General features: G+C 28.7%; 1 protein-coding gene and 1 long non-coding RNA gene across 2 annotated transcripts; one reads left to right on the forward strand and one right to left on the reverse strand.

Moving 5' to 3' along the window:
• The first annotated feature begins 1,753 nt into the window (after positions 1 to 1,753).
• Positions 1,754 to 27,570, forward strand: LOC122721126. The gene is made up of 9 exons (XM_043948433.1): positions 1,754 to 2,351; positions 23,007 to 23,066; positions 23,372 to 23,466; positions 23,661 to 23,756; positions 25,587 to 25,712; positions 26,578 to 26,667; positions 26,756 to 26,835; positions 27,153 to 27,260; positions 27,335 to 27,570. Exons 1-9 carry the CDS (start codon positions 1,873 to 1,875, stop codon positions 27,494 to 27,496), a joined length of 1,296 nt encoding a protein of 431 aa, XP_043804368.1. The 5' UTR covers positions 1,754 to 1,872; the 3' UTR covers positions 27,497 to 27,570.
• LOC122721128 lies at positions 20,432 to 24,054 on the reverse strand. The gene is made up of 3 exons (XR_006347866.1): positions 23,654 to 24,054; positions 21,039 to 21,481; positions 20,432 to 20,719 (listed from the first exon to the last, which is right to left on the reverse strand). It is a non-coding gene; the product is annotated as an uncharacterized LOC122721128 (long non-coding RNA).
• Positions 27,571 to 27,661: the final 91 nt, after the last annotated feature.

Here is a 27,661-nt window from a genome sequence, read left to right on the forward strand (position 1 = left end):
TGCGGATGAGTTCCAAGCTGGGAACGGTTTAGCAGCGTTGCTCGATGCGGCGTTGATTGCACGCTATGCAGAAGCTCGCCTACTTCTGGAACAAAGGAAGATATGTTGGTATTCGATTTGAATGCTTGGTAAACCTTTCCTCTGGCTTTTATTTAGTCTACTGAGTTTTTACGAGGAAGGAAGGAGAGAGGAGTTATTGATGCTTTTGCTATGCTAAATAAGGATGTATTGAAAGAAAATAAATTCAATTAACAATTTCACATAAAAATCTTACAGTTGAGAAAAAATATTATAGAAAATGAATCTTCTCAATGAAAATGATGAGAAATATTCCTTCAATAATTGGTAAATTACTGGATTGAAAATAAACAATATTTGAAAGACTTATATTTTATTCTAACGCATTAAACTTTTATGACTTCATAAAATTAAAATTAAAATTTCTTCGTTGAATAATAATATACAAAGTTCTGAATTTCACAATTATTTGTACAATTTTTGATATTTTGTAAAGAAGACAAACATAGTATTGTTAAGATTCGTCAAAGTATGTAGATGTTGCAAACATTTCGTGCAATTTTCAGCATGAACCTGAAAGCATTTGAAAACTCTGCTTATATATATATGTATATATATAAAAGTATATTGCTACCTTCATTCCAATTCCATCCGTATTAACATTTTTATATAAATTTGGATTTTGAATGTGTTTCTTCATTTACTTTTGCATAGTATTTTTACAAATATCAAGTTGCATAAAAATATTAAAAAATATTTGAATATTTAAAAATATTCAAGATATAAAATATAAAATTAAATTGAAATCAATTTTTTTGTCTTCTTATAAAATCTTATTTTTATCGTATACTTATTGTAAAATAAAAATATTGATATAAGATATCTACGTAACAGACTTAGAGACAATAATGTGCAGGAATATATCTGGAATAATAAAACAAGATATAACAATTCGCCTACAATATCTGCGAATAATTTACACATGTTTACACACGTATTATTCGAGATATTCCAAAACAATGAAAAAAACCAAATTTATTATCTCTATCAATTGTTTGATTTTTTAGAGAAATTTAACGTAGTATTAAATTTAAGAAATTTTCAAAGAAAATATGAAGTTGATCAATCTAGTTTCTAAGTCAATATTTAGAAAATCCTCTTCTAATTGTAAGTATAATCCATCCTGACATCCATGGCTATCATCCTCTCATCTCGTATTTTATTATTACAATAAGCGTCTTAGCGCAAAACTCAATGGCATGAATCAACAAAGAGTAAAGAAAAAAATGAAAAATACTATCGCAACAAGCGTACCCTTCGAGTTTCGCAATCGGTTCGCCCGGTTGTCCCATCTATCCTGAGGAACAAACAACACAGGCCCGTTGTCTCTCTATCCTAAGCCTTCTTGTCGAACGCGTGCAAGGATATGTAGGTGGTTAGTCGAGCGGTTGGCGGTGTATCAGGAGAGCAGACAGGTAGAAAGGAAACGGACAAAGCGGGACGAAGAAAGAGGCCTTACCGAGCAGTACAAGAAAGGAACGAGAAATGGGTGCGAGAGAGGACGAGGGGCGGAACGAGGATACGAGGAGAAAGAGAGAAAGAAAGAAGGATGGTGGGGTTGGTACGAGTTGTTCAAGCACGTGGGGCCTACTCCGTGTGTCTCGTTCAGTAGTGCTCTCGGTTGCCTTCGAACGATTTCGCACCGGATGTCCATCGTGCCTGTTCGACGTATCCATTGCGGCACGTTCTGTCGAACCTAGCCTCGATCAAAATAATCGAGAATGTGATCCATTTGTCGCGGCTGTAACCTGTAACCATCAGATATCGTCAAAATAATCAGAGGCTGGCCCAGAGATGGCTTTCGTATCGAAAAACCTTCTGATGTGCGCGTTTCTCGTTCTACCCGTGGCGATCTCTTCGATCGAGCACTCGTCCAACAATGATCATCGAGATCTCACCGATCATAGACTCATCTGGCCGGTCTGGTTCCACGAAAAATTTGTTCGAGCTCGTCATGATCGTCATGATGATAGGAGTTTTCAACAGAGCGCGGCGAGAAATTGGAGCAGGAACGATATGTTCCCCATGAGAAGCAGCTCGACGATCGCACCGTCGATAATCGGTGGATCCAGGAATCGCGTGGAACAGCGCATTCACGAGCAACGAATCTCGAAACCGGAGAAATTTAGCGCGGTTGGGGAGTACAGCGGCAGCAGGGCCATCGTTTACGCCGGTTATCACAACAATCATCGTCACCAGCAGAGGGAAGCGGTCACTCAGGGCTATCAGCATCGCACGACCACTGCGGCTACTTATACCAAGCATCATCCTGGGTGAGTTTTTTTTAGAAATTTATTCGTGATTCGATGAGTTTTTAATAGTTTTGTATTACTGTTTACGATTCATTCATTATTTTAAATAAGAAAAGTGTTGTAAACTGTGAATTGATGCTAAAAATTCTGGAAGAATGTATTAAAATTGTAGATTTATTGAGATAGATTGATTTGTAATTGATAATGTTATTATAGGGATTGATTTGAGATAATAGATAATTATTTTGTATAATTTTAAATCATAATTAGCGCTCCAATATTCTTCGTTCGTTAAAACGACTTACTTCAAATCATTATTTTTATTATATAATATTATATAATTTATCTTTATTTAATAATTTATTATATGTTAATTCATAATCATACTTATTCTTGCAATAAATGGAAGCTTCGCCCAAATCTTCGTTACAAAAATATGAACGTTCTAAAATTATAATAGAGTTAACAATCGTACAATATAACGAGTTAAACGAGAAGTCGAATAAATTAATTAAAATCTAAAAATGATTCATTCTTATAATCATAAAAAATATATACTCACAATTTATTCTTCTCCGACGCAAGGAAAAAAAAAGCCTTTCTTTAGCTTCCGTTTTAAAATATATATAATAAAATCAGCATATGGATGCGAAGTCAGCATCGATCATAAGCAAATGTACTTTGTATTGCGAATATGAAGCAGGTCAAGAAGTACGTTTCACCGGATTGCGCAATAAAATGGGTCTGTATTTCCCATTGTGTCGGACGAAACGAAAGTCACACGTAAAACGACTCGCTAAATTTTCCCTTAATCGATCGAAGGAGATCAATTTTCTCGCTCGATCCACCTACTTCCTGCTCCGAGAGAAGTTGACTTCACTCACCTCTTTGCATAAAACGGTGTATCGCCACCCTCGAGTCCGCGGACGTAGGTGTCCGGCATCGAATCAGCGAGAAGAATCGGAGCTAAATTCGAGCGGAAAACTTTACGATCCGGCGGACAAAGCGCAACTCACGCGTTTAAATGAGTGGACGCGCGCAGAACGATAATTTATAGTGCCAGTCCATAATCTTTCTCAGAATTTTATCGTCCGGTTATTATCGATTTGTGATCCATACTCGATTTTTAATCGCTTTAATTGCTTATCAATTAAAAAAAATGTTCTTCTTTTTCTTTACTTCGGATTTTCGAACGTGTAATTTCAAGATTTGTGATTATTTTTGACGTTAAAACTGTGAAATGGTGAATGAAAGATTAATTAATTTATGAATTATATAATCCTTTTATTTGCCAAATCGTTTTAGTCGTAGGATTTTAATCGTATCGTTGATGATAAGAGAATATGATAGCATACGATATATGTAGTTTTAATTTATAATAGAACCTAAAATTTCAGAAGGAGAAGTCAGAAATTACTTTTACGATGTTGTGTTTGGTACAAAATAAAATACCAAGTATTTTATCTACAGTTTTCACCTTAAATATCTTCCCCATGATTCATCCAGGAGATTATTTCTTCGGCTGAAGGTTACACGGTTTTGTACATTCGCTCGTAGAGAGTGGGCGATTTTTTATTGCGCTTATCTATTTAGTAGGAATATCAGGATAACGTACGTTTCCTTGCTGGAAATATTGTTGCAGTTTCTGAAAAATAAATAATTTACTAAGTACAAAATACACATGAATAAAATATTTAGAAATGATAATATTAAGATATTAATAGTTAGAGAAACAATAAATATTGATTTGAAATTATCATTGAAAGATATTTAATTATTATTATTTTTTGCTAAATTTCTTCAAAATTGAAAATAAAAAATGCTTTTCGTATGAATATTCGAGATAGCAGAAAATGGAGCAAACATTTTTCATAGATGACAGAAAAACAGAAGTATGAATTTATATGAAATCAAATAAATTTATAGTCAGCATTTTATAAAAAAACTACTATTACGAGATAAAAACCAGTAGTACTTTAATTTGCATTGAAATTTAACATATTTTAATAATTATTTTATAGTACCTGTCTAGATACGATATCTTTTCTACAAGAGTTTCGAATAACTTCTTGTCTTATTAACAAATTATTGAGATAAACAAGATAAAATGCATAATAAATGCATAATAAAATATTGATATTAAGCAACCAAACTAATAGAATCGTTAATTAAATGCAATTTGATTGCTAAATTGCTATCGATTCGTAATTACCAGAATTCCAATTTTCTCCACTAATGTTAATTCTCTCACCCTAATCGTGTTATACATAAATTGTAAATTCATGAATTCAAATATATTGATGTAACGCGACAATTTTAAAGATAAATTTCACAAAAGAAGTATTTTCTAAAATTATAAAAATTACGATAATTTATGAACATTAGAGAATCCAATATTGCCAAAGATTTTATTATTAGAAGAATGTAACCTAACTTATACTTTTCTATTCAACTATATCAAACATTTATTTACAATTTTATTGTAAATAATGCATTTTATTTACAATTGGCTGATTTTCTATGACAAAAATTTAAATTACGATTATTCTATTTACATATAGATCTATCAATATACCAAATTTCATCACAATCGAAAACTCATGTTTCTAAAGTAATATTTGCAAGTCCGCTTAGATAATTCTAGATCTACTTTCTCTACTAAATTTATTTCTAACACATACATCGATACTAATCTTTCATCAAAAGAATCGGCAATCTCGTTGACCGGTTTTAATTAATCGGCCGATTAATTATCTCGCGCGTAACGCGTTCCTCTGTCACGTGCAATTATTGGAATTGTTGGTACACGACGATGGCGGCTCCCCTTCAGCTAGCCTTAAAGGTTTCCGCATGATAATATTAGTTTCGCGCCGCTTCAAGCGAAATTGAAGAACGCCAATTAAATCGCGTGATTACTCGTGCATAACGACGATATTCCCTAGAAGAAAACGATCATCGTATCGATCATCTGTGGAAACCTTTATCGTGAACAATAATCGATGCCAGTTATGTGTTTCGTGTAGAAAACACGGAGAAAGATTGGTCGTAATGTCGGTAACGCGGTCATTAACGTCACTAACGTTGCGTCAACTCGACTTTTTGGTAAATTAAGAAGCAGTTAATGGCGGAACGCGCGTTGCACTTCGGTGATTTACTGGCTACGATCTCGGTGGTTCTTTTTGAGGTGGACGCGAAAGTGGTTTAACGTATGGGTGAATTTGCAAGGGAACTGGTGTAACTTTGTTAATTGAATTAGCCTTCAAAATGACATAAATGAATTTTCGAAGCTGCACTGACTGAAACTAACTTACATTTCAGTTTTTGGTGTGTTTAATGGTAATATGGAAAGTTTAGAATTTAGTTTAGGTAGGAGAAAAGTTGTATATATCCGTTAGATATGAATAGAGTTTGATGGTATTTGTTAAATATTGATTTTGGAAATTTAAAGAGAAATATATATGATACTAAAATATTAACACAATATTTTTGCTATATATGCGAGTAATTGTCTTTTTGTATCCTTGATTTGGAGAAGAAGATTCTTTAAACGAGTACAAAGTCTTAAAATACCAATAATGTTACTCTAATTAATAAATAAATTATTGTAATTAATATGATTGAAACGCATAAAGAAACTATAAAAAAATTAATTTAAAAGGTATTATTTAAAAATTAAGGTATTATTTAAAAATTAATCTTTTATATTTTGTATATTAACTTATAAATTACTTTATATAAATTAAAATTATAAAATTAGTTAATTTCAATATAATATTTCTATAATTATTAATAAAACTCTTACTCTTAAAAGTCACGATTTAGAGAAGAGATTGATCTGGAATCTATTCTTAAAGATATATTATATCACTATTTTCATTTATTATTTACATTTATATTTTAAGTTCACAATTTATTTTTAACATTTATATCTTTACGTAAATCTGATTTTATAAATTTGTTTAAAATTTATTTAAAAAAATTTTTAAATAAAGCAAAAATCTATGAAAATATTTATGATCCATCAGTTTCACATAAATGCGACTATCTTTGTCCGTACGAAACAAAGCTCCTTCCTTGCACGTACGCTAAAAGAAATGGTATACCGGTTCCCTCATTACTATTTAGCCTGAATGTGATAATTTAGCACGCGCTTACTATTCAATGCTCCTTCATTTTTTTCCTTTTGTCTTCTGTATCTTCCATTCTCTCAATCGAATTACAGTGGAACTCCATTTACCTGAAGATCATTTATCGGAACGAAATTTTAATTCATACTCGATTACATCAACTCTCATCGATTGAATTCATTCAATAAAATATAAAGTCCTATTATTTGGACGAAATATTTATTTAATTGTTGTATTTAAAGATTATTAAAGGATATTAAAATATTCTTTTGCTACAAATGCTTAATGTTATAAATAATGTTTTAATAAATGATTAATTAACTAAACGTTTAAATAAATGAATTTTATCTATGTAGACACAAAACCAGAAGAACGAAAAACTTGTCTACCAAATCGATCAATCGGCCATCATCGAGCGAAATTTTTTCATTTCCGTTGCTATAGTAATACTTAAAACGCGATTCAGACAACGAAAATCGACGGTGTGATTCGATCAAGAATATAGAAGCAAAATTCGAGGTCAGATACATTAATCTGGTGAGTGAACAAACTTGAATCGATTTCGAAGAGCTATTGTTTTGATGGACTTCTTATTGGATTGACGATACAAGTTAAAATCAATGGAATTAAGGATACAGAAAACGATTGTATATCAGTAAGAGTTATTGATTTTATTTCATAAATTTCCTAGTATTATTTTTTTCTTCTTTTATTTTTATTGTTTTAAATTAAAATCTTGTTAAATAGATATAAATCTAAAAAAGCACACAATCTCTATAACTAGATATTGTATTTAATAAAATATTCATCGATAAGCAAATGCGTGTATCAAGCGTTGAATTATCGTTTATTCACAATCGAATTTTCTTTTCAAAAGTATTGCTTCATTGAATAATTGATTGAAATATTTTTAAAGAAAACGTCATTTGTTAGAACATCTTCCACGAATAGGTCCACTAACTCTTTGTAAAACTATCCCCGCATTGATCATTTTACACGAGTGATCGATGGGCATCGATAAGAGGAAATATGAATAATGAATGTATGAGCAGTTCCAAGTACCCCAGATAATAATCCTGCTATGTCACATCTTGGAATGATTGCACAGTTTACATTGCCTATATTATCCATCGTCTCTTACGTTGGTTTACGACGTACAGATTGATCGATTGACAAATGGATGGAGCCGCGTGGAAATAGATGCAACTGTTATACACGTTGTCAAACAAGAGAAGCATTTGTTTTGTCCCTCGAATCGACACTGTTCTTCTGCAACGCAATTACCATTTTCCAATACTATGACAGAGAAAAAACAGCGGATGGTTTAAAAAGAATCTTCCGAAAGTTTGTTAAGTCATTGTTGTTCATAGTCATGTTATGTCATATTTCAAAGGGATTTAGTTTTAGTTCATTTTTGATAGAAATTTTTGTGAAATTAAGAAGAATGATGATTATAGAAAATATATAACAAATATAAATAAAAATATTATTTAAGATGCATTAATAATCAATCATATAATATAATTTTAATCATAATATTATTAATTAATAATATTAATATTATTAATATTTCTTTTTGATTTTTCTTTATATTTTTATTATTATTCTTCAATTCTTATTTGCCAAAAAATCAAATATTTTAAATTAGAAGAATAATAGCTTAGAAAATTATCATGTTGACATAAATTGACATAAATTATTAAGCAAAAGTTAATATGTTTATTTATCGATATATCAAGATTAAAACATTGTATGTTAAAGAGACACTTTAATCCTAATCCCATATCTAGTCGTACAATCATTATAATCATATTTCAAATGTAATTTAGTGCAAATTTCTTTAAAAGAAAAGCATCTAATATACTAGACTACAACGTTAATGCACGACTGCTTGCATTCGTCACGTATCCGCTTTTGCAGTTTCATAATCGTTACTCTGCAATCGGCGTAGCAACATTCCCCCTGTGGATACTTTCGTGGCGAAGAGATTAATAGTTGGCATGGTTATTGAACCGCAACTAAACAAACAAATATGTGAACCAAACTGGCTGGTTAATCACTTTTGACACACGTATCTAATCAGCTATTTAAAAATTTATACATCAAATTTTTTTTAATCTTGAATATATTTTAATAAATTTTTATAGATACTAATATAAATATATAATTATTTTTATACTGTATTTTCTCCTGAGGACGTAAGAGGTTTTAAAAACATATTACTTTGATATATGAAAATAGCGAACATTAAATTTTTCATTTTATAAGAAAAGGTGAAAAAAAAATATTACATGTTATATGAAATTAATTGAATAAACTTTCCAGCAATTGCTTTGAATAAAATATAAAATAATATAGATAAATATTGTATTATTTTAGTTATATATTAATTCAAAATTCGTTTCATACAGATGTCTGAATTTTATGAAAAAAATAAAGATAAAAACTGAGAATATAATTTTTTCCAAATCAAAAGTAATACAATATTATCTATTTGAAACAAGTTAAAATTTTCAATATAATAAAAAATATTTAAGTTCCTTCTAAAAAAAATTTTATATTATTTTTCTTTCTATTTCAAATACTTCTTCATTTATTATTTCTTACACGAAACTATTTAAATAATTAAAAATGGTATATCTATTTCAATCTATTTGAATTCTTTTCTTTTTTTCTCATGTTACCAGTACATCGAATAACGACGAGGATTTTCGTTTCAAAAGCTCGGTTGTTTGGTTCCATTTGGCGATCTGCCGGACGCATTTGTTAACTGGATTAACTGACTTTAGTATTTCGAATATTTGGTAATTAATCGGCTCTATTCTTAACAAGATCGTGGGTTGGCGCGTGCCAGGGAAATCAGAGCAGTGGTAAAAGTTAATGGAACGTCAGCCGGAAGATAAATTCGCAACACGACTGCGATACAGCAACTTTTCTTTTTACATGTTACTATGAATAAAATAGAAAATATATTAATATAGAAATGGCTGGTCATTGAACTTATAATGCTTTAATTATTTAAGAATAAAGTGACAGTATCTTTTTGTTTTGGAGATAATTTATAATAAATTGGGTGTATTTCATTGGATGTATATCTATAAAGAAATTTTAAAAAAAAGAAAAGAGATTCAAACAATTAATTCTTTAATTTCTTTAAAGTAACATTTAACTTTATTTTTTACTTCTTGGAAGAATTAATTAAAATGCAAAATATTTTAGGAATAAGATTTTAAAAGTATTGATTTTTTGATACAATTCTAAATTAATTAAAGAAATACCTTCTTTAATTAAAGATTTAAAATATTGCTATTTACAATCTATAGTTAGAGTCTCTCTTAAAATAATTATAAAAGATACTATATGTATCAAAATCATGCGGCACTTTAACGCGATAAGTTTTCTGTACGGTCATTTACCGAGGAATGATCAGAAAGAATAAATAGCATACGACGATAATACTTCTTTATCTATTGAATTTCGCCACTATTTTCACTTGCTTTACGGCGCCATACGCGAAATAAATTCTACCAGCTAGCGATTCACGAGGTGATAGTATCCGATTCCGTCCACTTCCTCTCCTGTTTTTCATCCTTACGTTGCAATGTTTTCTAAACACATTAGATTGGATTTACAGCGCAATTGTATTCGATTTAATCCCGATGCAATTGGACAAAAGTTTTGAATCAGATCTCTCGGATGGAATTTTAGTTGGCGACGTATCTTAAATGATATATCCTAATTTCTATTTATTCTTTATGTTCTCATTTTAATCTCTTTTATTTTCTCTTATTTATGGTTTTATAAATTAAATAATACATATAAATATCATAAGATACATATGTATTATAATTTATTAAATTTAATAATTATTTATTTCTATATTCTTCGATATTTTTCTCATATTATTTTATATATTCCATAAAATTTTTCACATAAAATTACATATACTTACACGAAAGTTTTAATTCAGAATTATAAGTTCGATTGGAAAAAACTATCTATCATACGTGAGAGTAGAAACATTCGCACATGGTCACGCATTGCACGTAATTCATATTCAATTACCAAGTTGATCTGGTTCTCGAAAAAATATCAAGCCCCGTACGTGCGTGAAAACTATTCCTCGAGGTTTAAAAATGAAACGTCCCGAAGGTATTTTCTTTCTTACTTGATGGTTAGGAAGCCGAGCGAAATGTCAAATACCGCTCCTCCAGCGATTCAGCTTCTAATCTCAAGGAAGTCGCCGAGCTGCGTGGCATTCTGCCCGAGAGCAACAATGTCTTCTTTTAGCATGGCCCATTTGAGAGAATTCAAATCAAGGTCAAAATAAGCAGAGTACATTGTTCTTATCGATTCCATGTTCCATATTTTGTCATGTACCTTCCTCTTGAGCGAGATTTCATTTTTTTTATGGATGAATACACGGTTCATTTTCTCCTCTTTGAATCTTTGTTTCTCATAAACGAAACAATTCTACAACAAAAATTTTCACGATAATAGAGTCTTGAAATTCTTAAATATTAAAGTTTTGGTATATTAGAATTCTAAAATATTAAAACAAAAAGAAAACATTGGTTTAATCTTTTAAAAAAAGCATTAAAATATTAAAGATTATAAATATTGAGATATTAAGATATTGAACAATATTGAAGAATCTAATCTACTCATTAGATATTGGAATAATATGATAATTGAATAAATTCAAATCATTTTCACATTGTTAAATTTTTAAAATAGTAAAATATTAAAACATTAGAAACATGTAAAGTATTGAAATATTGAAATAATAGTATACCAATTTAATATTTTAATGCGATATTCTTATGATCAAACCAAAAGCATTTAAATTTTTTTTCACTATAATCACAATTTTTAAGTTGTATCATTATTGAAGCACGAATCTTTAAAAATCAGATATTTATAATATGTAACAAAATGCTTAATAAACTATCTAGATTTAAATATCCTGTTTTTTTCAAGTAGCTTCACATGTTCATCTATAAGATGTCCAAGTCCTTCTTTCAAAAAGAATTCGTAAATGATTCAGTCATTCCTCTTAATGGAACATCGCAAGACTCTTAAATGCCTCCAGGGAGGGTTTCGTGTCGCGACTCACCACAAAACAAGTAGAAAGAAGGAACAACGCGAAATGACATTCCACGGATGCAAATAGAGCACGTCTTTTACACGTACGTTCTGGCGGGATCTCCTTTTATTTTCTTTTCGTTTCTGTTAGCGCGTACTGAACTGAGATAAACATAACAACGCCGGCCATTCAACTCATGCGAAGGGATTCTGACTAGGCTTTGATGTTATTCCAAATTGTTTAACAAAGCTTAGATCATTTAATTGTTTATTTATAGCATGTATAGAATTTAATGATATAATATTGAAGATATTATATGAATTAATATAAAATTATCTTAAATTATATTAAATATCTGTGTAAAATTATAATGAATATTTTTAAAATTATGCGAATAAGAATATTCTTTTATATTAAAATTTGATTTTTTTTGCATTTATTTTTGTATGAATATAATATAATGTATAGATAATTGACACAATTATTATGTTTCAAAGATAGATAGATAAATAATTATGTTTTAAAGAACTAAAAAGACTAAGAATTATGATTCTCGATCGGGAGAACTAATATAACTTCTTTTAGCGCCAAGATGATAAAAGTACAATTATATACTTTGTATGAGAAGCTTTATAAAAGCTATATAGAATTTTATTAAATTTTATTAAATTTGAAACCACTTGAAGATATAACGATAATATTATTATCAATATTTATTTTATTTCATAGCCTTATTTAAAATAGCAATTTCTTTAGTAATTTATACTATTATTAGAGCAATATTATGAAAAGATTTGAATACTATACTATATTATTAAATAAATATTAAATACAAAAATGTTTATGGAACGATCGATTTTGCTTTACGAAATAACATATATTTTGATTATTGAAGAAAAAATAAAATTCGCACGATTACTAATATTAAAATTCAATGCTTGAATAAATTTACAACGTTTAATAAGCTCATAAGCCTTTAAATTTATCATGATAAAATTATATAATCGGTAGTTAGAAGAGTACGTGCATCGTGAACGTTACATGCTCATCGATCAAAGGGCAATCACGAACATACAATTTCGCGAACGTGCTGGCATTTCGCATCAATTTCTATGGCGATTGTATGATCTATCAGAGATCAACGACAGATGGTATGTAAAAGAAATAACCAAGATGCATTCAATATTATAGCACAAAATTCATTAATAGAAAATGAAACATAATCGACATTTATGGAATGATAATATATTTTTTTTATTTTATAAATTTTTTAAAATTCAATAATTTACACTATTTTTATCTTTGCTATAATATATGTATAATTATATAATTTTAAAATGTAAATAAATATTGATAAAAACTTCTTTTAAATCCCTATTATAATTTCGATTATAACCTTTATTACAATCACTGCAAATTATATTGTCTCTTGTTTAAAAAATATTCGAAACAATATAAATAAAATAAAATATAGAAAAAATAGATAATAGGTCTCAATGTCCAATCATAAATCCAACCAACACTAAAATACACTTATCAATTCCCATTCAAGATTAAATATCACTTCTAATTCTTCTTCTAAAACCTGATCTTCTCTAATACGCTTTTTAGATTTATATCCTGTCACAAAAAGTACAAGATTCCTCGATAAAGATACCCAATAAAAAGTGACCGATGAACCAGGCCCAACAAGTTCCTGTAAGAAGGTAAAGAATGAAGGGTCGATCGGGAAGAAGGATGGTAGGCGCTCCGCTTAAATCCATTAGCGATGACTTTTTTCGCTCGTTGTTGTTCACAGCGAAGAAGTGAAAACTATGAGCAGAAATGGTGGGCGTGGATGGCGCGAGTAGCAAGGTTAAGGCCAATAGTGTTCTTTGATCCCTAGGTGGTCGAAGCTGATGGTTATTCCACCATAAATGGCATTACGAAAATAAAAAAAAAAGAAAAAAACAAAAAAAAAAAATAAAAAAAAAAAAGCAGCTTGGGCAGTTTGGTGGCACGATAGGAATTCGTGGCCCCGTAAGGTCGTTTCTTGGATGGATCTTCTTGAAAATTCCCGGAGTCGGTTTATAGCCAGCATAAATGGACTTATCGTTGCCAAGTGTTCGAACGATGCGGTATCGATCGCACGATACCGCGCTATTGCTCCACGTTCCTGCGATTGCTTGAATAATTCATGATGATTCCTTTTCTTTCCTTCCTGTACGGTTCGCGTTATTGCGGGGTCCCATTAAATGATAATTCCGCGGTGTGTGCCTGACGATTTGCAATCGGCGCGTTCGCAGAAATTGATAGCAGCGCGATGGTGTAACGGTGCCCCTTATTTTATTCGTTGAGAAAAAGTCATGGAGAGAAGAGTCTAATGTCCGTTTATTGGAAAGAAATTTTTATTAATATTCGATTAATTGAATTTTTATAGATTGAATTTAATCTTATTATATTATTGTATTATTGTATCTATTACTTAACGATGATAAATTTGATGAACTTTTTAAATATTTTATATTCGTTATAAGATGACTATCACATGCAAATAGCATCAAATATTATTTTCGAAAGTTAAAGCAATAAAATGACTTAGAAATCAATAAATAATCAAGACTTTCTACACCGAATAATTTATCCCAGTTTTCTAAAATATTATTGAGGAAATGGTAATAGATTGAAAACAAGCAATGGTAGGATATGTCATAATGTAAGTAACAATTCTAACGAACGATAGAGATATTTAGATTTTATTTGATAATGGGTGAATAACGATGAAAAATTTGTAATGTTGTGTAAAGTCAGAGGAAATGTATCACGAAGTAAGAGTACTTGTATTCTATGCACGTATGACAGTTCCAGTGATATATCATTGTATCTCGAAAGCGTAAGACGATAATTCATAACATAAGAAAACCTTATAGTATTCGATGTGCGAATACGGGTTTTCTAATCGAATAAGTGAAAGCTCGATGTAACAATTACGTAATCTACCGTAAATGAAAATGATTTGCTAAAAAAATTATACGATATTCTGGAAATATTTGTAAAATTATTTATAAAGTATAGATTATGTTTTCAATTTCTATAAATTTAAATCTGATATTTATTTAGAATATCTGAGAAAAGAAATTTAAAAGAATATTTGAAATATTTAAATAAAAAATTTTTAAATACTTAACTTCTCTATTTAAATCACATGTTAACAATAAATATTAAAATATTCGATTTCATCACAATCAAAAATAGATTGCAAGCCGATTTTTATTGCATTTTCTTTTCCTAAAATGTTTAATAATATTATTGCAATCTAAATTCATATCATAATTTTTCAATATTTCTAATAATATTATTATTTGCTACTTATTACTAATATATATGTATTTCATATTAAAGATAAGGCTTTAATTTATAATTATTTTTCTTTATAATTGCTAGATTCAAAAATATCAATTTATTTTAATTTCTCTGAATCTTTTTAATTTTTTAAACTTTTAATATTTAAAACGAAAAGTTGAATGAAATATAATATCAAAACTGAATAATTTTAATATTATATTTGGAAAGATTTATCATTGTGGTAAAATGATAAGTTGCAGACGATGCATAACGATGGAGATACACGTGCAGAATGATGAGCGGTAGCATGGCACTTATTGGCACCGCGTAGGCGCGTAATTACTTCTTCGGGAACCGGTAACCTGTCATCAAGTAATTTTGTAGTTTGGAAGTCTCGTTGGTTCGCACTATCAGCCTGCGGCTTCCGTCACAATATTGTGTATTCTGTGTTGAAAAATTGGAGGAATCGATCGCAAACAACGACAGGCGATTGACCGATTAGGATAATTTTATATCATATGCCGAGGATAAAATCGTTTTACTAGAAGAAGGCAATGTCGATACGATCGAAGACATTGCTAATTTATGTAAAGCATAGCTCAAGAAGCCACGAAGTGCTATGTGATCTTGAATTTCGCGGAAAATTTAGCACGTTACAAACCATACAATTTTTCGATTCGATTTTGCAAACATTACAAATTTTATGAAGATTATATAACGTGCTATGATGTTAAAATGAAATATCTATGTTAGTTTAGAAATGCATTATAGTAAAATATTATTGAATTATCAATAATACTTAAAGAATAATATATTTTCTTTTCTTTTTACTGTTTTTTCATATGTTATATGAATATATTTATTTTTTTTTTGTTATATGTATATATTTATATAGAATATAAAATTTAAAAAAAAACATTTATTTTTGTAAATTTTTAAATTTTAATAGAAAATTTATGACTAATGATTCACTTTTTGAAAAATAAATAATTTATTTTAATTAAGCCAATTCAATTTAATCATGTTTTTCTATCTATATTTAAAAAATATTTTAAAAATATTTTAAATTTACAAAAATATAAAAGAATTATTATGCATAATTGCTGGTTCAAATTTTATATTACTTTAAAGTCTTTTTTCTGAAATAGGAAATAAGAATTGATGAAGAACAAACAATCTATTTAAGAAAATATTCTTAAACATAAACTACTTATAGAAATGAAAAAAAAAATTATAATAATATAATTAATAGTAAGTAATTGAAAGGAAAAAATAAAAAATTGCAAAAATTATTTTTTGAACAATTCCGAGAAAGTAAATTTTCGAAACCATTGTGAATAAATCAAACAAGATTGTTTGGATGAGGCTCAACATTGACGCTTCGCAAACTCTCGTTAATATATACAAGGGAGTGAGATTGTTTAGCCGATGGCGGATGGTAGAGGAAAAAGAAACGGTTGGCACGACTCCGTTACTAACGAGCACCACGCTCAATATCCTTAAAATTTGACTGCCCGATAAAAAGACTACTCTCTTTTCTTTCTGCGGCGTCGAAGGGGACCAGGGAAAAATATTCAACGAGAGGACATTGAACCCATTTGTCAGCCTCGAAAATAACTCCTTTGCTTTTATGATAAACCATCGCTATGCATCGCGGGTGTAGTTAACCGAGAGAAAAAATATCGTCGTCTCCACGCTGCAACGAGAGTGCGCAGCAAAGAGGATGAGAAGAAGCTGTTAAGAATATTTCGGCCACATGTGCACATCCAATAGAAATTATTTTCTGATGACGTTGCTCGACAGTATTACTTTCTCTTCATCATTTGCAAATACAAGGATGACGTTATTACAGATGCATACAAGGGTGTTGAGAATCAATATGTAATGAATTTTGAAAAAGATATCTAACAATAGATGAATATTGGTAAGCTATACATATACTTATATGTAAATTTATATTTTGACAGGATAATAATTAAATATATTATTTGAATAATCAATAATTAATAATATAATTATTTATCGTATAAAAAATATTTAACAACTAATATTTAATATTATTGACAAATTACAAGTTATCACAATTTTATATTTTTACAATTAATCAATAATTTAGTTTATAAAATGTTTTTGAAACTTCATTTTTTTTACTGTCAAACTTGTTGCTTTTACACACAAGTACATTTATCAAAGTAACTTGAAACTTATAAATAATAGAATATTAATCCAATTGTGCAAAGATATTCAATTTATTTATGAATCTACCAATCAAAATCTAATTCAAGAAGCCATGTATACTGAATTGACTACGCGAGAGCCATCATAAGTATATATATATATATACTGCAAATCGTTAACTGGATAGTCGTAACATTACTCGTCGTTTGCCAAGTGAGCCCCTTCAACGAGTAACCTTTCCTATGGCATCTGTATGTTACGATTCACTTCTCGCACGATGTTAATTGACACCGTGGAATTATTATCGCATTTGCATGCTGGTCAGGGCACGACATACGTTCCATATTGCTTTATTTTTCCGATTTGCGCGCGCGTGTTCCATCAAAAAGAGACAAAAGAAACGGAAAAACGGAATTATTGCATCGTGTACAATTATCCACTCATCTATTAAGGAAGAATTTGAATTTTTGAGAAACCGATCATTTTAAAATAACTGTCGATAAAATTGCATCGTTGTGATGAAATCTTTTATAAATCAAGCGTATAATGTCTGTTATCAATGTATAAATCAACATCGAAGGAATGTGTCGATCATGCTATTCAATCTGAATAGACATCCATGCTGTAAGTTTATAAATTGAATCAAAATAAAAGTAACTTTGATTAAGAATTCTCTTTTTTTATTTCGTTTTTGTAAAACAATAATTTAACAAGCTGAATAAATCACGTAATCGTCGAGTATTCATTAAGGAGTGACGATAACGAGTCTTTTAGTCTTTAGAAAGCTATCAAGAACAGATTTCCTCGTGATTAATTGACGAGACTTGGCTGGATAATGTGAATGACGTATGCAAGTAACGATGAAATATAAAGTGTCGCGAACTTGGAGATTGTGATACTTGCTTGATCGATCGTTACTGTTTGAAATGGCAATGACCGGCTATCATTCTGTAGAAAAATTGTTTTAAAAACAAATTGTTTCAAACGAATTTTTTTCGAATTGTATGTAACTCATTATGTACGAATATTCTTTCATTATGTACAAATTTACAATTAATTAAAAATATCGATTGAATTGATTTTAAATCTATTTATTTGAAACAAACAAATGAATCTTTCTTGGATGTTTATATACTTGTTGCAATTATTGCACTCATTGAAAATTGAAACCGTGAAACGTGAGTCATACACTTCCGTCGACAAGAATAGTGTAAAGTTCATAAGATCGTATAATAAAATGCTGATGCTTATCACTGTTGGTGACATCACAATGAACGTGCAAAGCGTGTCATCACGATCACGACATCGCGCGACAACGAGACATTTTACTGGCATGTGGTGATAACGCTTTTTGCTCTGAAAATTTACTTTGTATATCTGTGATTATGCGCGCAGTTTACGAGTATTACTAGGGGAAAGTGGGACTGAATATTCATGATTCAATTAGAAATCGATCGAAGATACGAAAGTAATTGATACTAATTTGGTATATATATAAAATCAATGTAATAAATTTTGTTTGTTGTATTCTCGAAATTAACAATATGTTATATTGTATCTATGGTATATCTATGATTAGTTTTATAAAGACAACGTGTAAATTAACTAACTTAATTAGCAATCTATCTTGTATTTTTTAGTATCATATTTAATACCTAATATTTAATTTATTTTTAATATATACCATATAATAGTTATTTTTAATATCATTAAATTTATTTTATCTATTTTAAAGTTTAATGTTCTAAATCTTCAAAAATCATATATTTACCTATTCCTCGAAAATATCGATCGTGAGCAATAGATAATCAATCGAACAAGGATAATAACGAATGACTACCATAACTCTATTCTCCTGTGGCGCAACTAGATGCAGAAAACATGCGAGATCATCGTTAAGGTTTCGGAAGTGTATCTAAAAGAGAGAGTCACAGACACGCGAGCCATCGATATGTGGTAATTCATTGAAAATTTATCACCTCGAAGAAGCTTTCGAGCAGTATCACGCGACGGCGCCTTCGTCCGCTCGACATCGCTAATCGACGTTAATTTTATTACACGCGACTCCTTCCTATATTTCTTCACCATTTTTCTCTTCCTTGGCTGGTTCTTCGCTAACGGAGAAAGTTCCTAGAACACGTTAGAACTACTCACACTAAATGAACTTAAGACCTGCGCGATGAAAAGCGAAATGCTTTGGAGTTACAGAGTTATATAGGGTGTCACGATTTTTCAAATTTTTTCACTAATTTTATGAGGAAATATTTTGAACGAAAATTAATTATTTCACTAAATAATTGCACTAAATCATCATGTATTTTTGATTTCAGAGAATAATATCAAGAAGAATTTAATAATTTATTATGATCATAAAATGATCTTGATTCTGGATTCATTTCATAGGAATATTAATTTAAATTTATTTTTTAAAGATATTTTAAACTACAGCGATTATTATGCACAAAAGTGATACTGATATCATCATGATATCATGTTGATATAACTTACAGTAGAAAAACTTCATAGTTGCATTTCTTTCTTTCTTTTTTTTTTCGTTCTGAACAAGTTTTTAGAAAATAATTCATATAATATGTTACTGGATAGAGAAGTGACATTTTCAGAAAGTAGTAGTACCAATCATTTCATTAGTTGAAAATCAACGTAATCCGTAAACTGTACATTTACTACATGTTATTTTCAGAAATCGTTCGCGAATGTGCATCCAACTTGTTTGTTTCTCTCGTTCAATGTCGTGGATCGACCATGTTGGACGTTATCAGTACGACGTTCAGTATGGCCACCCGAAGCACACGAACCAGTATTCCCACGCGAATGTCCTCCGAACCGTATCTGAATCTCCGTCTCTACGTGTTCCAAAGTATTTTTCTGGGAATGGAAACGATTTGATGTGTACCTCGTCTCGACAGCGAAAACATACATTTTTGCGAATTACAATGATCTGTACTGTCGCGAATACATCGCGATCATCGACCGTTGCTCGGAAACTTATCGCGTCGTCCAAAGTTAAATAGAGTATTATCCACGTGGGCGTTCGAAGGCATCCATAATTTATTAGCTTGATCTTGGAATATCGAATACTTTAAGAACTCAAGGAGCTTAAAAAAAATATAAAAGTACTTCTATTCGTTTATTTTTATATTTATATCGAAGAAGAAATTTCTATTTCTTCTTCCTTGAGAAATCTAAGAATTTAATAAAAGTACTTTTATATCTTTTTTATGATAGAAATTATTTCTTATTTTTTTATTTTTTTTATAATTTAAATTGAGTTTAAAAAATAAAAGAACTTTTATTTTCTTTTCCTTTAAATTTTTAATTTTTCTTTATGCTTTTTGCTACGTAAATTAGAATCATTTTTGTAAAATCATATATGAATTTCATGGATTCTTCGAAGAAATTTTTAACAGAAATAATATATGTCAAGTGCAAATTCTATTCTATTACTACCCATGAAATAGATTCAAGGGGAATGAGATAATGTCAGACACACTACCTGTCTGACGGAACCCACACGATTCACTAATCTGAATCACTTGTCGCGCTAATCCCTTTAATCTTTACAGGCACAGATAATTTGTAGGCAAATAAGGCACTCATCTTTAATAGACGATTTATCCTTGTCCTTGTTAAAGACCTCATTTTGTTCTGCATACCTGTCGGAAGAATATAAGAATTAGAAGAAGAAAACAATTGTTTTTTTATAATTATATTTTAGATTTTACCAATATCTATCTGAATCTAGATATTCTTTGTTAAAATTCATTATTAAAAATTTTTTTATACTTTATTCTTTCTAAGAAACTGCAGCTATGTTAACAAAAATATAGTTTATTTTCTCTTTTACTTAAAATAGCATCTCATTAATCATTTTTTTTATTTCATTTTCAAATAACAAATGAAACTAATTAATTTAACTTTTTAACTTTTGATTAACAATATAAATACCTCAAATACAGCATATGTATAACTTACTTCTTTCTGTAATTAAATAATGCATAATTTATCGCCATTAAAAAGCGAAAATTAATATGTAGTCAAGATATTCATTTCTGAATTAAGACTTCTTATCACTTCAAGACAATTTTAACATATATCAATAAGTAACCTATGTTCGTACGATTCCTTCACGCCCTTGGCATGTGTTCTCCATGAACAAAATGGCGCACAGGGCAAGAAAAGCAAACGTCTCACGATGAGAAGCAAGTGGTCGATGTTGCGACAGTAAATGTCGTGTCGCGTTTCAACGTACATGACAGGGACAGGCCGAGATGCAATTTTCTTGCGAGTCCAACGATGACGAAGTGGTTTCACCGCGTGGAATCACCTCTCGTCGCCCAATTATGCGAGATCCTTGCGCGTCCATGCGCAATGAATCGACCCGTCTTCTCTCATTTGTGCAATTTCTACCCAAGACACTGAATAGCCAAGAGAAAACAACGATTTCAATGGACAGGATCGTCTGGGATCGTCTTCTTCTCATAGAGGTTCGATGTTGTAACATTTGTCTTCAATGTTTCGAGAAGATTAAAGACGAAGATAAAAGTAACGAGAAATATAAATTAATGAAAATTTTTAATATTATGTTTTTGAAGTTAATATAGATGAAAAATTTGAAATAAATAAAAGAATGGGAAGAAAAACAATCAGAGAAATTAAGATATTAATTATAATTATATGTATAATTAATATATGTGATAATTAATCTATACATGTTGATATATTTCCATTAAATTTAATGTAATGGAATATGTTTTGTATCTTTAAAAAAAATAAATAGGATAAATACTAAGGATTAGGATATAGATATTCTGTATGTATTTCTCATTTTTGAAGAAATTCCCATTCATTTCTGATTTCTAATTCTCATTTCTGATTATGAAATATCTATATCTTATTTTGACTAATTTTCTTATTAAAATAATAATAATTATTGTCATTAAAGGAAAAGTGTTAATTCCTTTTAGAATTAAAAAAATATATTAAATTGAAAACAAGAATAATGTTATTAAACCATTAACTAAATTAGCTAAATTAACTGTAATTAACTGTAATTAAAGAAATTTAATTGAAATAAGTTATAATTAAAACTAATCAATGTTTTAGAGTGTAAATGATACCTTTGGAAAATGTTCAATTACGATGATCCTCGGGCGTTTATATAAATCTAAGCTTCTTTCGTTTATGTAATTTTATGTAACAGGAAATATTCAAGTATAAAGAGAAAGGAATGATTTCAATATATCTATCATCATAATATTATTTTTTACATCAATTTGAATAAGCACATGCAATAGCATTTGAAAAATTGATTTTCACGAATTTTTAAAAATCAAATGGAAATCATGTCTTTTTATCAATTGCTATCAAAAAATTAATAAAAATACAAATAAAGGAAGAAATTTATATTTTATATAATTGATTTAAAACAAGCAAAACAAAAATTGATTCGAAATTATTTCAAATAAAATTATGAATATTTATTGATTAATCGAATTCGATTATCAAAAAAGATCAGTTACAAGAAGCAGTCGAATAATTTTTTGACATGATAACCATCTTGAATTTCTTTTTATAATTAAAAATTTGTTTTTAAACTCTGTCATTCGTATCGAATCAAAATTTAAACGTAATTGTCAAAATTATCCTCTTTGTATTCCATATCGTTTCGACGCGATGTAAATAAAGTTTCGGATTTCAGACTGTGATCGCTATCAAAACAATCGATTCATTAATTTAATTTTATCTTATCACCGTTTAACAATGAGTGTATATAGATGGCATAAATTTTAATAACAAATGTAAAGCTGAGAATATTTACCTGCTCTAAAATACATCGAAGAGGATTTTTGTTGAGTAATACATGTGCATGAGATATCATTTCTTTTTTGTATGTAAAATATGTTTTCGTATTAATAGATTGTTCATTTCTTTGTGTTTTAGAAGACGAGTTTGCACCAGATCGATTCCCAGTTCTGTTACTCATCATCATCGAAAAGTTAGGTAACGTGAATTTTTTAAAATGAAATATTTATCTTTAAAACTCCAATTTTTTTTTAAATTTAATATTTTGCGTATACTCAAAATAATTAAAACTATATTAAAATCATTAACTACTATTTTAATTTTGAGATAACTAAAACATTTAAATTTAATAGAAAAAAATTTTACAAAACAGAACTTATTCCAGTAAATTTAATTACAAGAATGTTACTTCTTTTTAAGAATTAAATTTATAACTTTAAGATATAAGAAAAATATTATTTATTATAATAATGTACCATGAAATTGTACTCAATTGTTTTTAGATATCTTAATATATTTAATATTGAGACACCTTCCATTTTCTTATGCTGCCCTGGATGGACACAGGCAACTCACTTGAGTTTTGGATGCAATAAACGTAAGTAAATTGTCATAATTATCATAATAATTTCTTTTTATTATTAATAAAGTTCATTTATTATATATATAATTATTAAAATATTATTATATATACATTTTAAAGGCTGATGTAATAATAAATATCTATTTATTAAATAATAAATATTATATATAATTATATATCTATGTAATCTAAATTTAATTACCTTTTAGCTATTTGCCCTTCTCCATGCTTGAACAGAGGTGTGTGTACTTCTCCTGGCAAGTGTACGTGTCCCAAAGGATTTACAGGCAACCAGTGTCAGACAGGTACATGTAATAAAAAAAGATAAGTCAATTCTAAATTATCGATTCGAATTTTACAGTTAATCAAAGCTATTTTAATGCTTTTCAATATTGTTAACGACTTCATTGACTTTTTAACAATCATGTTTTATTAAATTTCATGTAACAATGTACACATTAATTTCATGTAAATATCAACTCAATTATATCATTCAATCATGTGCAGCGATATAGAATGTCAAATAATAATGCATTCAATTTGCAAGAAGTACATATTACATAAAAATTCTTGAAAATTCCCAAAAAATTATTTTATTATGCTTTTATTATAAATATATCTGAAATGAAAAAAAATATAATTAGAAATCGTTTTTTATGAATAACAAAATGAAAAATATAAATTTTTTAAAGATAATATATAATTAAATCTTCGTTACGACAAATTTGAAGCGCAGAATGTTAAGTAATCATGTTAAGTAATCCATACTTAAATATATTTCTATTAGCAATGAAAAGTATTTTTTTCTCTTCATTCACTTTTTTTTTTAGAGAAAAAGTATAATTATTGACTGTATTTATTTATTGTTATTCAAATCATGCATATCATGCGTAGAAATCTATGCACTGTAAATTTAAAATTCGTTAACATAAAATATTTTCTATTCATTTCAGTCTCAAATTCAAATTCCAAATTTTAAATAGTGATCAACAATGCTCCTTATCTAGGCTAGGCTCGAAATACCATAGAAACAAATGAACCTCCGCAAAGTTAACGAGACAAACAACGAGCGCCGTTAAATCGTAAAATATATGTGATCGATATTTGAGGTAGAAGCACGTCCTCGTAGCCGAGATCGTTAAGCGTAATTAAATTGACGTAGACCGATACGCAGGTCGATAGCATTGTGCGAATACCATGCCGAACGTATTGTGGTATCCGGCAGCTGGGTTGCTTTCGATAGATTTACGAGCGATTTCATTAAGCTATGCGGATGTTCTAATTACCGGGGCGAGGTAAGTTGTGTTAGTAAACCGCTTTTGATTCAATAAAAAAATCCTTTACGAGAAGTTTTAACCCTCCCAAGAAGATATCCTTGAAATTTACAATAGCTACAGCGCGTTGTTCAATTATGATAAGATCTTCCTGGGTTTTACGAGCTAATTATGTATTTCTTTAAGAAATATTCTACTTTAAAAAATATTTTTTTTTACATCGAAAAAAAAAGGAAAGAAGAAATAGAATGATTTAAAGAATTAGAAATTTGATGCGTGATTAATTTCTTTTTAAAAAAATATTTTTTTTTGTTATAAACATATGGAATATTTAATACATATGAAATTTATTTAAACTACCAATTATAAATATCAATTAAACAATGATTAAATGAAACATTAAACATAATAAATAAAAAAAAATTTTTTTCTATTTCACTTTCCAAAATATATTTAAATTATAATTAAAATATGTAATGAAATAAAAGTCATTTATATTAAGTTTTAAACTTCTTGCTTCATAAAAAAGCAAATCTTTGAGTTTCTCATATAATTACCTTATTATGTTAATCAATAAATAACTTTAAATAATATCACAAAATTTAAATAATATCACTAATCTTTATCTTTTGTCATTCACTAACTCAATGACTAAATTTCTTACAGTAATTTTTACAATAAAATTATCGAATGAATTTTGAAACATTTGATTAATGAAACGTTACATTGTGATGAATTTGCGTAATATTCTTGATTGGAAACAGAAAGATTTCGCGATGGATCAGCTACTATCATGCAGCTGTCACGTTTATGCAATTAATTTTTGCATGAATTAACATAACTTGTCCACCAACATTACAGATATCGACGAATGCGTGACAGAGAAGCCCTGTGATCAACTTTGCAGAAACCTACCTGGAATTTATGAGTGCTATTGCAGACCTGGTTTTCAATTACAAAAAGACGGCCAATCCTGTCGAAAGAACGGTGAGTAATTGTTGAAGAAGTTTTATTCTACTTTCCCAAAGACAAATTCGTTTTTGAGATCTCGACAGTGACTAATAGAGTACTCAAAAAAACAAGAATTATCAATTTTAAAGCTATTTAAATGCTATTCACGAAACACATGTTGGTAACACCAGTGAATAAATTTTTAAATAGCTTCTTATTGTTTTGCTCAATTCTAGCTTTTGGAATTTTAGATAAGGTAAAAATCATGTTATTTTTATCGAAGAAACGACAATATTTCGTTGCATCTATTCTCATTAATCTTGAGTTTCAATGCCATTTACACGAAGTTCGACTCTGTGAGATATATTTAAAATGGTATTCAAGTTCAACATCGGTTAAAATTGTCTTGGAAAACAGAATGAAACATGGTACAGTGACATGAATTTTAAGCTTGAGTGAGTTCTGGTTTAAATTATGATCAGGATATTGCGAAATTCAGAATGTCGACTGTGATGAATATATATCAGAAATTAAACTTAATGAACATTCTAAAAATCTGTATAAGAAAATAATAATTTTTTTTTATTGATAATAAAAAATGTAAAATATGGAAAATTAAAATAAAACATTTAATTTCATAAAATAATAAAATAATAATAAAATCAAAACTATAATAGAAGAATGCTTTTACAACAAAGCAATCATTAAGTAAATTTATTAGAATTTTTTTTTTAAATTTTTGAAAAATCAAATAAAATCCTATTTATCATAATGATGCATCATGTCCTCACTCAATATAATAATAAATATTTTGCACAGAAACTTGAAAGAACTATCTTTAAGAATAGTTTGCTCTTGGATCAGATTGTTTTTACTTTAATTACAAATATATTTTTTTTAGACACAGAAGACACTGCATTCGAAGCTCGAGACTTGGAGAATGATTTTCCGCGAATAACAACAACAAGACGTCCATTAATCTCACCACATGGTTCATAATTATTTTTATTATTATTTGACATAAATACAAGAATATTTTATATTTCATTGAACAATAATATAATAATGTTTTATTGCAGATACAGAAAATGAAGTAGTTGATGGTGATCTTGATCAGGAATATGAGTTTATTTTAAAAAGGCTCACCAAGCTCGAAAAGGTATGTCGAATAATAATCGTATTACATATATAATATATATATATATGTATTATTTGACTTGTAAAAAAGAAGCATTTTCATTCGATGATAAAAAAAACGGATGCAGTGAGTTAATTTTTTTCTTATCTTTAATTTTATTTTATTTTAATTGTTTGTTTTAATTGTTGTGAATATAAATTGACTATGTAAATTCTTGAACAGTTCAATAGTTTTGAATAGGAAGATGCACGGATAATTCTATGTATTCATAGATTTTCTAATATATTGAAATTAATTTTAAAAATTTACAATAAATAAAATTTATATTATATTTTTAGCAATTTGCAACAGGAAGAAAAAGAGATACTGAAACAACAGAAATGAGTGTCAAAGTTGCATCAGTTGTTGAAAGTATCAATGAGATGAAAAGAGCCATTGAAAATGTGGTTAGTATGTAAAATATACTTGTAAAATAATTTATAAAATATAAAATATTGTTTAAAGCTATAACATTTTACAGCAAATTATGCAACAAGAAATATATGAAATGAGAAGCAAATTAAGAGAATATGAATTAGAGACAAGGAAAATGCAGCACTTAACGAATAAAGTAATGGAACTGGAAAATCGTTTAAGATTACATTGCAAATCAGCAATGAACAATGGTTTATTGAATTTTTAATGTCACGAAATATAACGAAACAGAAGAGTGTTAAAAATATTGGGCATTGCCCATAGATGTAATATTTATGTAAGAAAATAAAATTGTATTATCACTGCCATTTTTTTAGCTTATATAATATTTTAAAATGTAGTTGACTTTACGAAAGTGTAACTTAAACAACTT

The sequence above is a fragment of the Apis laboriosa genome, unplaced genomic scaffold (genome assembly GCF_014066325.1).
Source record: "Apis laboriosa isolate Shangri-la unplaced genomic scaffold, ASM1406632v1 scaffold14452_cov158, whole genome shotgun sequence".
Classification (NCBI taxonomy): Eukaryota; Metazoa; Arthropoda; class Insecta; order Hymenoptera; family Apidae; genus Apis; species Apis laboriosa.